Source organism: Sprattus sprattus (assembly GCF_963457725.1).
Source record: "Sprattus sprattus genome assembly, chromosome: 12".
In the NCBI taxonomy this organism is placed as follows: Eukaryota; Metazoa; Chordata; class Actinopteri; order Clupeiformes; family Clupeidae; genus Sprattus; species Sprattus sprattus.
In genome coordinates, this window is record NC_137910.1 from 11931942 (window position 1) to 11946733 (window position 14792).

General features: G+C 42.4%; 1 protein-coding gene across 1 annotated transcript in view; it reads left to right on the forward strand.

Annotated features, from left to right (window-relative positions):
• The window catches only part of grid1a (glutamate receptor, ionotropic, delta 1a), a gene marked incomplete at both ends in the record, with an annotated part of 225587 nt that overhangs the window by 119298 nt on the left and 91497 nt on the right, over positions 1-14792 (forward strand). The window contains one exon of the mRNA XM_080849389.1: positions 7663-7947. Within this exon, the coding sequence (XP_080705515.1) occupies positions 7663-7947 (285 nt within the window). The remainder of the gene's footprint in view (positions 1-7662; positions 7948-14792) is intronic.

Below are 14792 nucleotides of genomic sequence, written 5' to 3' on the forward strand. Positions count from 1 at the left end.
AGAAGGGCCCTTGCTGTGTTTTAGGCTCGTTCAGAGAGGCTAGTCTGATTAGCCGTCTGACTGACAGTGTGCAACTCTGTGAATGTTTTATTTTCTTTATTTCCATTCTGCCGTAGTTTTCAGGTGAACTTGCGCTTATGTGGACCAACATATTGTTGAGATTAGGATGTGACATGCCACAGGTTTCATGACAAATCATTGAAGAACACCGCCAGGAGGAGATGACATCCCTCACCTGGGGCTGAATAAATAGTACACCTGTCTTTAACTCTTCCACTGACATTGTCATGTGTGTGCAGGTTGTATGAAGCGTTCAATTTTCTTCATGGAAATTATTGAATAGTTTGTATTGGAGTGACCATAGTCAAGCCCTGGCCAAATCACCACTTTGGCTATAAGTGTTACATGTACACACACACACACACACACACACACACACACACACACACACACACGCACACACACACACACTCACTAATGATGGCTATAAGTGTAACATGTACATGTAACAAGTCACAGCAACGACACACATCTATTTCAACTCTGTAAACTAAGTTCTCACTACAGTCAACTACAACTGTATTCAATATGCTACGACAAACAATACAAAAGTGTGCAGGTCCTCATCCAGTGGCAGATAGACCAATAGTCGTTGATAGGCTACCTGTGTTCCCCCTCCCTCTGTCTTGCCACTATATTTGTTTTGCCACCATTTCCTCCCGGCCGACCTCAAGCAGATGGGTCCCCACTTATGTGCCGTGGTTCTGCATAAGGTTCCTCTCTGACTATCAGGGAGTTTTTCCTTGGCCCTGTTACCATTGTGCTTAAACTAGGGGGTCCAGGGGTCCAGGCTCTGGGCTCTGTAAAGCGCATTGAGACAATGTATTGTTCTGATTCGCGCTACAAAATAAAGTTGAATTGAATAGTTTGAGTAGAATTAATTTAGTAGGGAAAACAAAGCAAAACAAAATCTTGAGTGAGCACGATGCAATAAGGTACAGATCAAAGTCTTTTGCCTTTCTGGAAAGCAGCATTCTCCTTTTTAGGTTTGATTATTGATTATTAGATCGTACCTATTTGATTGTATTGTAGATTGTACCTACATACATGGCATGTGGGAAATGTGGTTTAAATGTGCCGAACTGCATTCATGTTGCCCAGAAAAATATCAGCAACATATTCTGTTTAGTTACATGAGATGCCAATTTAATAACTGAGTGATCAATGTTCCGCCAGATGCTGCCATGATTATTATTAACTTTTGCTTTCACTGCGGCACATTTCCCAGATGCACTTTGCCTACATCAATTGAAATAATCATTAGCTTGAACATGTTTGGAATTTAAACCATGCAGAGATAAGACATGGCTATCAGAGGTTCAAAGCAAAGCAATTTCATGGAGATGACATATATTGCTTCTTTTTCACAGCAAAACATTGCAAGTTTTTTGTCCAGTCACACTAAGGAGGTGCTGATCTGCCCATGCAGGTGCCAAAGATGCTGTATGCAATTACTGAACTGGTCTTGCACACGAGGGAAATTTTGCAATGCTATAGCGAACTTCAGTAGCTTGTTTGAATTACTGTATCGATTGATTGTAATTATGGTTTACTAGTGATTAAACCAGAGCCAGAGCTGATACTAGGCTGCATGTGATACGATAGCCATCACGAAAGGTGAGCGAAGAAGCTGCTGGTTAAGCTGACCTCACCCCAAGCTTCCACACCACGTAGACACAGGGGACGCACACACACACACACTATGCACACAGCACACACACACATTCACCTGCATCTGAAATTCATTACTTGTACATCCCCCTTCTGCTTACCTCCTGAGAGCTGTGTGAGGAGCACTCCAGGAGACCATCCACTGACCTTTCCACTGAAGGTGAAGCCTTAGCCCCCATGAGTGTGCTGTTAAATGTCCTGCAGTCTTGCGCACTAACCAAGGGAGACTAATTGGTTAATCATCCAGCAGTAAGCAGCCTGCAACAGTTATACAAGGGGCATTAAACTCCGAGTGTCCTCAGCACAGCCAGGCCTTTTCCACCTCACTCTTTCAACTGTGAAGCAATTTTCAGGCTTTTGAAATGCCACAAGGATACGCACGGGTGTAGCTTATATTTTCCATTTCACTTTAGTGCGTGACATTACATCTTATTTTACCGCGCATTTCAAAGGAAAAGAGGACACTACGGAGGCAGCCATGTTCAATTACTCACTTTGCAACAGGGAAAATGTCAAGTTGAGCTACGGGATGCCGAGACCTGAAAAGCCTTAAAAAACTGGAAAGAAATGAAATTGCTTTACATATTGAATTTTGTCTCACTCCCAGGCGTCACTCGTCATTATATATTGATGAAGGGCAGCAGACACAACAGTAAATAACCTGTTCTGGAGGAGACAGGTACTGGTGAGTCGCTGTAATGGGATGTTGCTGTTCCCGCGTCAAGCGTGTTTGCCTCCCTGTTCCATGGGCTGACATTGGTTGTCCTGTGACACAGAAACTAATAATGAGGCTATTTTGTCAACAACGGGGAGGAGTGGGCAAGGCTGCGAGGAATGCGATGATGTGAGAGGGTGATGAATGATGATGGCCAGTGATTTACAAAGCCTTGTCTTCCTGACGATTGCACACACACACACACACACACATACGCACACACACACACACACACCATACACACACACACACACACACACACACACACACACACACACACACACACACACACATACGAATACACACACACACACACACACACACACACACACACACACACACACACACACACACACACACACACACACACACACAGGTTTGTGTCAACCTTCAGCCTGGCATTATTTGCTAAGCGTACACTGAGCCACTGCCTATGAATCTTGGCTTATTCTAGAGTCACTCAGAGCTGATTGGCTTATTCTACAGTCACTCAGAGCTGATTGATAAATGACACTTTACGCTCAGGTTTGAGCAGGACTTGGCCTAGAGGGGGAAAGTATGCTTAGGCAACAGGGGAGGTATGCTTAGGTAAAGGGGAAAGTATGCTTAGGTAAAGGGGAAAGTATGTTTAGGTAAATGGGGAAGTATGCTTAGGCAAAGTGGGAAGTATGCTTAGGTAAAGGGGGAAGTATGCTTAAACAAAGGGGGGAGTATGCTTAGGTAAAGGGGAAAATATGCTTAGGTAAAGGGGGAAGTATGCTTAGGTAAAGGGGGAAGTATGCTTAGGTAAAGGGGAAAGAATGCTTGCCAGTGTGGTGAGGCATGTTTTCCAACAAGATCTGTGTGTAAGTTCATCCCCCAGACTATATGAAACTTTTGGGGTGTCAAAGAGAACAGTAGCGCTTTCTGCAAGAGTGAAAATAGCAGGGAACAATCCACAGGTTTCTTTGAAGGATTTAAGGATTACTTGTCGCTGAGTAACAATAAGCCTTTATACAGTCGGGTCCAAACACTCAATATTCTACTTAAAATTGAAGATGAAGCATATGTTTCCTTTGTTTAGTGCCTCTTATTTTTATCTCTTCTGCTTCAAATACATAGTGTGCTTCTAACAAATTATGGCACTTAGGATTGTGTAGTGTGAAAATTGAGCATTTAACCCGAACTTCTATTTCAGCCAACGTATCATTAACACCTGTGACCTTAGCTGCTGTTCAAAAGATATCACTCTGTCACGCTATGAGTGTTATGAAAGAGGTGACCTCCCAGAAGAGCATGAAATGACCACTTGCGTGTTGTTCACTGAGCCATTACAAGAAGAAGCATGACAGACTGTAGGGTACATCAACCCAACTGCCTGTCATTCAGACTTCATAGGGTGAAAAGTGCCGTTCTTTTCTCAGCCACTTCTCCTTTTTTCTCTACACCTATTCACTTCACTTGAGCTGGTGTCTGTTCAGTCGTCTGGCAGAGATAGTTACCATTAAATATTGCAAGTTATGTTTGTCAAAAGTGGACATCCTTAACATTTTATCAGATAAAAACATCAGTGGAGGTCCATTCAAAAATGTGCTATCTGTCTATCTCAATTGTCTGATTTCCCCACATATAACAAAATCAATAAGTAACAGTAAGAAGTGTTTCTAATGCTTCTTCATTTTATGGGAATTGTACATTTTGAAATCAGAACCTGTGCATAGGGAGTCTGACCAAATGGATTTTGTCCTATATGTTCTTCTTCTTGTTAAGCTGCTTGGGTACTTTCATTATCAAGTCATCACCTATTCAGATTGTTCTTGTGATATAATGATTCCTGCTTGTTTTGAGGCAGTGCTCCATTTGTGTAGAACATTCGGTTACGGGGGAAAGCTATCACACAAGCAACATTTGCATTATAAAGGAAGTATAATCACAACACTTTTTGATTTTGACTCGCGAACACATTGGATAATTGCTAGGGCTCAAGATACAAGGTGTGTAAACAATAGACGGAGACGAGCGCTTTTCATGCTGAAGTGAGTTTGAAGACGCTGCGCTGGTCTCCTGGCCTTTCTGTTTGGGGGGATATAAAGACCTTGATTCGCAGGCATTATTAAACATAACTACATAATTCAAAAAGTTCACAGAAGATACAATTGCGTCCCCATCTGTACCAGTCTTCTTTTAAAACTTTCAAATGGCTAGGGTAGTGCCTGGAAATATCTAATGAATTGCCGTCGGGATCGCGGTTGAAAATGTGGAACTTGATCTGTGTTTTTTTTTTGTTTTTTTTTAATCTTTTAATCTGTTTCATTGGTCATGTCACAACACGCATTCTATGCGATTCTGTCTGAAGTCTGAAACCTCAGTGGGGGGGTGATAGATGTTTAGATTACTTTAGGCTGGGTATAACCCCACGAGTGTCTCTAAGTGAGACTATTTGGCAATGTGCAGTGGAAAGTACTCTGACGTGCTGATCTCCATGGCTCCCATACAGTTTTTTTCTTTCTTTTTTTGACGGCTGAGGAAAATAGAAACGTTCACTAAGTGCCATGAATTCAGTTTGATGTACTGGTTGCAGGAGCATTTCTCAACCATGTCCATAGCATTTCTTCTCAAGGCAGTTGTTTATTATTATTATTATTATTATTATTTCATTTATGATTACATTTTGCCATGCTTCTTTTCATTTTAGATTCACAACTAGGTGGTTGTTTTCCCATAAGCTCTTGGCTACACATCATCATTTCTGGTTATTTAAGTACTCCATGGGGGGGCCAGAGAAATTCTGTCACCTATTTGGAAGCCTTTAATCTGCCTTGATTTCATGCCAATCTCTGTAATATACAAATAATGAACCCAAAACCTCTATTTGTATAACCTACCCCCTAATCTGCATGACAGATGTGTCTTAAATGCTTTTCAATTATGAGCTTAGAGTATAAGAGATTTAAAAGCTTGATTTGGATTAACATTTGAACAATGCTCTTCCAACCCGGTGACAGTACGATAATGGTGCAGGCATTTAATGAGCCGCCTGTGGTTATCCGGATACACAATTCAACCTAACATGTTCATAGAGGAGCAAAAAGGAATGTGTCTTCTGCCAAGGCTGAGTGACAAAGTGAAGCGGCATGAAGGGATGCTGGGGCTTTGATCCGACGTCTGGGGACCTGCAGGCTTAGAGTTCCTCTTTCATGTCCTTCTCTGGCAAAGGTGCTCTGAGGGAGATAGATGGTTTCCTGTTCCTGTTCTTTTGTGGCCATTTGCCATTCATTATTATCATAATTCATTATCATTATGAGATCGTTATCGACTGCACTGGCTGCTCCGTCCTCCTATACCTGTACAAATCCCCATCTGATAGGTTGGGAAAAGGGCAATGAAGTGTGTAGAAACACCCAAAGTCATACATCTCAGCTTGGAATGGGTGCCGTCTCTGTGCACGGCACAGTCCGTAGATAAAGGTTAGTTAAGATGCAGATATGGGAAAGCCGCAGATATAGGTGCGTAGGCTGCCAACAGAGATGCCTTTTGACATTCTTAGATGTCACTGGTTTGTTTTACATACTGATGGCTAATTCTTTATTAAACGTTTTAATTAAAATCTTGTTTCTGGATATCGTCTGGGCTCTGTAACCATAAGTTATTGAAGTCTCCCTCTCTCTCCCTCTCTCTCTCTCTCTCTCTCTCTCTCTCCCTCTCTCTCTCTCTCTCTGCTTCCTGTCTCGTTTCCCTTGTTCCTATCTCACATAGGCATAATGCAGTGCTGAGCTGTAGGTTGGGAGATACATTTCACATTTGACACATTAATAGTCTCCTCACAATGGCGTTTCAGAACGGCTCCATTCCACGCACACACACACACACACACACACTTAACCCACACAAATACACATACACATACACACACACAAAGCCCACACTCACTCACACCAAACACACACACACACACACACACACACACACACACACACACACACACCAAGCTCACACTCACTTGCAAACACACACACACACACACACACACACACACACACACACACACACACACACACACACACACACACACACACACACACACACACACACACAATTGTCTCACATTGAAGGGTTATCCATTGGGGAAATGTAATCAGTGGTTGTATCTCTAGTCTCCTCCACACACACAGTGAGACTCCAGGAGACATATGACTATGAGCTGCTTGTCAAACCTTTCATTTACAGTCCTGTGTGTCATGTTATGTATGTGTCATAACGTATACAGCGCCAGCATTAAAGTCTCTCAAGTGACTTTTTGTAACACTTTGTAACCATGTACATCACTGACAGAAACATGGGGGACTTAATCAGTTTCTTACAGCCACTTATAGCCCTAGTTAAAGTTGTACCATAGGTGTTTTAATGTTGCACATAAATCTTTCAGGAAGGCATTGGTAATTTGCCATGGTTACACAGTGCTTTTGACCTCTAACAGTATTTACTTGTGAGGACTTTTTCACCCCAACCCCCACAAAATAACACTGAATTTATTTGAGATACGCAATGTGCCACCTGATGTGAATATTTTATGGCCAACTGGAAGATCCTAATGTTGCCTTTTGAAGACTGAATGTTCCAACGGTGTGTTCACCGTGTGCATGAATGAGCTTCTCCTCAGCTCTGCACAGAGCTCTTTGTCATGTGGATCTTAGCTTATCCTCTCTGCCCTCTTTTCTCTTGTCTCCTCTCCCCCTTCATTCTCTCTCTTTTCTTCTCTCCCTCTTCATTCTCTCTCCTTTGTGCTCGGCTGCTCTTGTCCTGCCACTCCATTTACCCTTCCTCTCCTCTGCTCACCTTCCTCTACCTCTTCTTCTTACATCATGTCCTCAATTATGCTCTTTCCCTGTCCTTGTTTTGAATCCTACTTCATTTTACTTCCTTCTGAAAACTTTACTTTCATCTGCACATCTTCCTACTCATTAATAATCCTTTTCTCATACCCTCCATTTTGTTTTAACTCTTTTATCTATCTCCTACTCTTGTTCTTGTCATCCACCTCCATTTTGTCCTCACTAATTCTGTCCCTTTTTCCTTTCCAATGTCATGTCTCCAAACCCTTATTGTACTCACCACCACACTCACTGTCACACAACCATTCACTGTCCTCGTCATCATTTCCACCATCATCGCCACCCCTCTCCTCTCCCTCTCCCCCCCCTCCCTCTCGCTCTCTCTCTCTCTCTATGCCACTGCAGCATGTGAGCTAATGAACCAGGGCATCCTGGCGCTGGTGTCGTCCACCGGCTGTGCGTCAGCCAATGCCCTGCAGTCGCTGACCGACGCCATGCACATCCCCCACCTGTTTGTCCAGCGGAACGGAGACGGCACCCCGCGCACGGCCTGCCCGCTCAACCCCAGCCCCGACGGCGAGAGGTACACGCTGGCTGCCAGGCCACCCGTGCGCCTCAACGACGTCATGCTTGCACTCGTCGCCGAGCTCCAGTGGCACAAGTTCATCGTCTTCTACGACAGCGAGTATGGTTAGTACTGGTAGTTACTTTCAGTACGCCAAAATGGTGATGTCTATATCAACTGTGTGTGTGTGTGTGTGTGTGTGTGTGTGTGTGTGTGTGTGTGTGTGTGTGTGTGTGTGTGTGTGTGTGTGTGTGTGTGTGTGTGTGTGTGTGTGTGTGTGTGTGTGTGTGTGTGGGTATGTATATGTGTGTGTATCTTCTGTGCATACATTTTGCATACACAGGACACGTCACGGATATATCTATAAAACGGGTGGTTCCATGCTGTTCTCTGTCATCCATAATTAGTGACCCAACTGCCTCTGGAGACAAAGTAAACAGTTCTTTGTGCCTGTGTATTCACTTCATCAAGGTTAATTGCTGTAATTTGAAATGCCTTAATTTTTGGCTTTTAAATTAAACATCAAATACAGAAATCACACTGAAGTTATTCATGGACTGCAGCATGGAATAAGTCATCATTATAAATAAGCTGTGTGTTTCACAGTTTTTTCCCTTTTTTTTTTTTACCAAACTCTGGGAGACATGGGGGAGACGATCCCATCACAACACTCTGGAGAAATTGACATTTAGTGTGTGTGATGTAATAGTAAGCAACTGAGATGAAAACATCTGGGTGTTTCATAATTCATCGTGTTTGAAAACATTTCAGCTCCATACTAGCGCTTTAGCAGGATTTAGGTCATGTTTCACCATATTAGATTCATGTAATTGAACACAAGCCAAGTGAGAGAGAAAAAGCCTGGCACTATGTGCACATTCACTTAAAATACAGTGTCTGAAAGCCATATCCACTGGATTGTTATTACACAGAGGGTTTTGAACTAATGGCAAAAGGCTGACTATTATAACGTGTTGATAAGAATGTCAAAGCCCCCTAGAGCTGGGTGAATTATAGGGCATCGGCACACACACAAACAGTTGCAATTTGAATAACCACACCTAATTAGACCTTCCACCAGGACAAAAAGGCCTTTCCCTCCTCTGTGGTGTCAGTGTCTGTAATCCCCAAATGGTCCCTCCACCGCTGACCTTCCCCAGCCTACTTAGAAATGTGTCAGGCTGTAGAGAGAGAGAGGGATGGTCTTTGATGAAAGCAGAGAGATACCGGAGAGGGAGAAAGAGGCGGTGGGGGGGGGGGGCAAGGGAACAAGAGAGCGGTGTTGGGTAGAGGAAAAAAAAGAGATGACTTGCGAGACTTAATGGAGAGATTGAGGAAGAGCATGAAGACATGAAAGGAAAGAGAGAATACTGTGACAGTGATAGACATTCTTTGCCGAAAGAAAACGTAAAAAAACAGACTGGGTAAATGAATTGGGTGTGCTGTGCTTATATAGTATATGAATGCTTGTTTTATACGAGCTTGACCCTGACTCTATAATTGCCCTTAATGTAGTTGAGTTTAACCATTGATTATACACATTTCCTATTCTTCCTAAGCACCATTATTCTTCTCTAAGAGCTTTTAACCTACATATCACACCCATTAGTGTTGGACACCTGTACAGTGCTGTACATATGGGTTACAATAGCTTCTATAGTAAAAATGCAAACCTATTATATGTAGCGGATTGTCTAGTCTTAAGTAAGAGGTGCTGTGTGCACTGAATAATGTCCATTTGGGATATTTTAAACAGTAAGGGGTTGATAAAGCCAATAATTGTGCACATTTTATTTTATGTTGATTTTGCAACTGGGATCATTTGAATCCTTGGTCAGCCTTGCCATCAGAGTAGCATGCTTTTCCTCAGTAATTCACTCTGAAATACATCTTAAATGAGATAATAATTAAATAATTAATAATCAATTATTAAAGAATGAATTCATAATTAAATGAGCCCTTCCTGGGTCCCTCCATGCATTCCATTCCTTACCATACACGTTGTGCAGGCTGCTGTTATGCACAGCATTTATTCATTAATGAGCCCAGATTGGTCAACCGACCGTGAATGCTTTCTCGTTCCTCAGTGTGTGTTGGCTCCATTGTTTTCCTTACAAATTGGATCGGCAAAACTGTGCCGATTTGTGGCATTGCGTGTGGCAAGAGATGTCCTAGATCTAAACCAGAGTTCGGTGAGACAGGTGTGTGCTAGCCACTTCTTCTTCGGCGGTCTGTCTCAATGTCTTAAGGTTAATCTTTTCTCTTTCCCACTTCAAGTTACTCTTGCTGCAGACAAGCTCAGAGGGCTTAGAGTCGAGTGACAGCTACGGTGGGCGGCTATTAACTCTGGCATCTCTGTCCATCCAAAGTGAAAAGCAGGTGTTATTAAGATGAATTCTCCCATTCTCGCTCCCTAGTGGGTGATCCATGGAAGGTGTTTGCTCGTCGTGGAATTGAGACGCGGTGGCTTTTCTATTTCGTCTTTCACATTAAAGGCAGTGTCAGACCTTGCTCGCCTGTCAGACCTTGCCCTTCATTTCCACATATATGTCTTGGTTGAATTAGCTATTGTGACGTGTTCTTTTAGAACATCAATTACATTTTGATAGTTGCAGTCCTATGAGTAAGCAAAGAGCAAGACGTGAAAGAGTAGTCTCTGATCACAGGACATGAACCTAATTCAGACATAGATAAAGACTCATTAATTAGGGCTCATTAATTATCATTCAATATAAACATCACACACATGCACATGCACACATACTCACACACACACATACACTTATACAAACAGAGTAGGAGGGAGAAAGAGAGCGAGAGAGAGAGAAATACTAACAAATGCTTCTACTAGGTCCCACGCCATCCCCACTTTAACTAGCTGCCTGCTCTACCACCAGAGAGTCGCTCAATGAAGCACAGAGCCCAGATCTCTGTTCCTTTGCTGCACTTTCTAATTTTCTCATTTGTAGTGCTCCTTTTGCTTAATAGCTAACTACTTGTGAATCACTGTTCGGGAGTTTGGGGACTGCAGCAAACATCATGGACTTTGATTAGTGGAGGGAATATAAGACAATGGACCAATAGTCATGCATGCCACCAGAATGTAAATGCAGAAGGAGGAGAGAATAGCATTGTAAAGCCCTACCTTCCTTAAACAACACTCTAGAGGGCTACTGAACCTTCCTTAAACAACACTCTAGAGTAGGCCGCTACTGAATACTGCATTTTATGTAGTTACTGTGTCGAATATGTCTTAACTGCATGATGTCATTACAGTACGTCTGTCATTGAATTATTTAGCATGTTTAACCATTTGTATCATGCTAAAATGAATTACAGATATGAGATCTGGTCCTCCAGTGACTACTGCGCTAACGCTGTCCACTGCAAATAGCGTAATCACATCCAGACCAAAGATGAAAGCAGTGACAGTGAAACACAGTAATGGGCATTTGCTAACCAAATATACTTATATGACATTCCTGTAAGCTAGGCGAAAGAGTTGCCAAATATATCAAGAAAGAATCCCTCCTCAGTGTGTTTTCTGTTATAGCTGTAAGGGTAGTAAAGATGGGCAAGAATCCGATAGCACATATATGTTTTACAGTATAGGTGCATGTTCAAATAAATTATGTTCAACATGGTAAATGTAATTAATTATACATCTGGGAGCAAGCAAGAAAGCAAGCAAGCAAGAAAGCAAGAATATTATTAAAACAAGGTGTGACATAAGTCACAATAAAAATCTTTCCCAGTGCTTTATGAACAGTACATTCATTCTGAAGGTGTAGACCAACTGTGGGTGTTTATGGCTTGTTCTGAGCCAACACTGAAGAGATTGCTAGAGGACCGTGAGGAACAATTATCCAAATTTGACAAAAAGTGTACAAGATTAAAATCGCACACAACATCTTTAAGAGAGCACAGGCCATATAATGAGCACATTTGCTCCTGTGGAACATTTGAAACTGGGCTTGCTTTTAATTAAATGAATGTGGTGACTAATTGAAATATTCCATGTTCTTTTAGTTGTCTTGGCACTGAAATCCGCCCCCTGACCCCCCCCATTAAAGTTATTAATGTCACAATATGGAATCAGGCAGTTGTTTGAATTTCCAAGGCTCTGATGAGGCAAAGAAAATTGAAGTGAATACAAATCTAGTTAATGCAAAATGGTTAAGTTTAACAAGCATGCTAAGTAGTTTTTTTTTTGCCAGATTAAATGGGTTGAGCTGCCATACACTCTCTGCTATCAGACAGAGAGCGAGAAAGAGACAACGAAAGAGAGAGAGAGAGAGAGAGATAGAAAAAAAGAGTCAGAGAGAGAGAGAACGAGAGAGGGAAAGAGAGAGAGAGAGAGAGTGTCTCTGGCTGTTTAGAGGTCATTTTACAAATCTTACAAAAGCTTATTGGGTCATTTTCGGTGTATAGTTTACAATTAACTGAGAACTTCAAGTTTAGAATGCCAAGCAAGAGCTGGTCGATTGGCAGTAATTGGTCAAGTGCAGGGCACTAACGACCAGCCAGCTCACTGCATTGTCAGGGGCATTTCACACGCCACTGTTTGTCCAGAAACGCCTGAACGTGGGTTGGCTGAGAACATATAGCAGCATTGATGCATTTGTTTACTTTTCACCCTTTCAGATTTTCTCACACACACACAGTGCTGTCAGCCATACACGGCTCATGCCACTGGGGTTGGGTTGTTTACAGTTCACACTGCTTAAAGATTTCTTTATAGTTGACAGCATTATAGAGCTACAGAACTATCCAGGCCTGTTCACATAAAGTCAATGGAATAACACCAATCATTTAGGATCACCAAAGCACCCAGCACTCGAGAATGCTAAAAATGAAGTACATAGTAAGGAGGTCGTCTAAAGTAAACAGCTGTAAAAGAACTTGCTCAGCAGGTTCATTATTTTTATTTCATTGAAATGAAAACATCTTCAAGTTGTTTTAATTTGGTCTCAAAATTACTTATTTACACATACATTGAATGCATGGCAGCTATACAGTTAAGTTCCGATACACTTCCAATGATTTATATGGAATGCTGTGCTTGTCATATTTGTGTGGTATGGAAATTAGCGAAATAAAAACAGACATTTGTAAATGAATGAGGAACATTTCATTTATGAGAAGCGTATCCTGTGACATTGGCTTATTAATGAAGTTACTGTGTTGTGCTTAGTGGAGATACCTATAGTATGGATGGAACCAATTTGATTACTGATAGCCAAGGAGCCAATTTTTCCTGTTAAAATGTGATAAATATTTGAGTCTGTAAAATCATTCAAATGGGATAATGTAGTGTTATGCCTTACACAAACCGTTAACACCATTAATCCCACCTCAGCACCTTTAAATGACAGTTTATTTGGACTGCTTTCGTTTTTAAATGATGTAACACCGAGTCCAAAAAACAACTCAGGATAAAAGCCCATTTGTTTTTTGCATAGTGCTGAATCATCTTTCCTCTGGCAGCAATTACACACACTCATGGTGGATAGAGTCACCTAGCCAAAACATATCTGCCTCAAAGCATTTTATCACATGCGGCACTCTCTCTCTCTCTCACACACACACACACACACACACACACACACACACACACACACACACACTCACATTTTATACATTTTATCACAAGCAAGGTATGTGTGATTGACAGGGGATTTTATTTGCCAAAGTATCAGGCCAGGGTCCCGAAAATTCTTGCAGCGATTTCATGCTGAATCACATCAGGACTCCGGGCAGCCTGGGCTTGCTGTGGGAGAGAGGAGCCAGTTGGGAGAAGAGGGGTACACAGGGGTAGGAGCACGATATCTTTTGTTTTGTTTTTCAAAATAAACACATGGACATGGAAATGTCACTTTAATAGTTCACATTTTGTCAACAAGCGTGGTCTATGTGCCCACGGCAAACACGCATTCTTGGCAGCAGATCTCACCGGGGTTCCAAAATGCTTCAGAGACTGCGATTTCTTCTTGAGCTCTTATGAGGGGAGATCTGGAACCCAAAAAGGGAGTTTCCTTTTCCCGATGCAAAGTGCATTTGATAAAAGTAGGCCATTGCCTGAGTTTGAACAAGTGCAGACAGTTGGCATTCCAGGACCCTTGACCAAAAGGTGTGGTTGATAACTCATGCCTGCTGTTTGCACCACCTACCCTGTGTTTGTCTGTGTGGTCTGTGCAACCTTTTTGATCCACCCGTAGTCCTGTTGCCAGAGCTGATGTGTCATGACATCACCGTCTCTGTTGCTTAGCCAGTCAAGCAATAAAGGGCATTAGTGGCCTCAGGTAGAAAGAGTGTCCTTCTAGAGTGGCCTCAGGTTGAAAGAGTGGCCTCAGGTAGAAAGAGTGGCTTTCTAGAGTGGCCTCAGGTTGAAAGAGTGGCCTCAGGTTGAAAGAGTGGCCTCAGGTAGAAAGAGTGGCCTCAGGTAGAAAGAGTGGCCTTCTAGAGTGGCCTCAGGTTGAAAGAGTGGCCTCAGGTAGAAAGAGTGGCTTTCTAGAGTGGCCTCAGGTAGAATTTAGCCCAATCTTACAGGTAAGCCTATTAGCAGTAAAGTAATTTGGAAAGTTTGGAATTTATTTAGATTCACGTCTTTCGTTTTTATTTTTCTATGTAGTTCAAGCAACAGCATGATATTGTATGGCACACAACCGCTTAGAAAATACTGACCCCTTCTGTTGTGTTCTGTGGTGGTTCTGGGTGTTCTGGCACCCTTGGCAAACTCACACTCTGGATTTGGATTTGGCCAGTTTGACCACCAGAGCCCCTCAAACTTAGCTGCATGACACGAGGAGCATCAGTGACCTGCTGTGTCCAGACAGATGTTCTATTCAGGTCACATCTGGACATTGGCTGGCCCTCTTCAGAACATAGGAGGTCTGTTCCAGCAGCCACCTGAGGCTTGTATTGCCTGTATGCTTCAGGTCAGGGTCATGCTTAAAGGTTACCCTTCCGC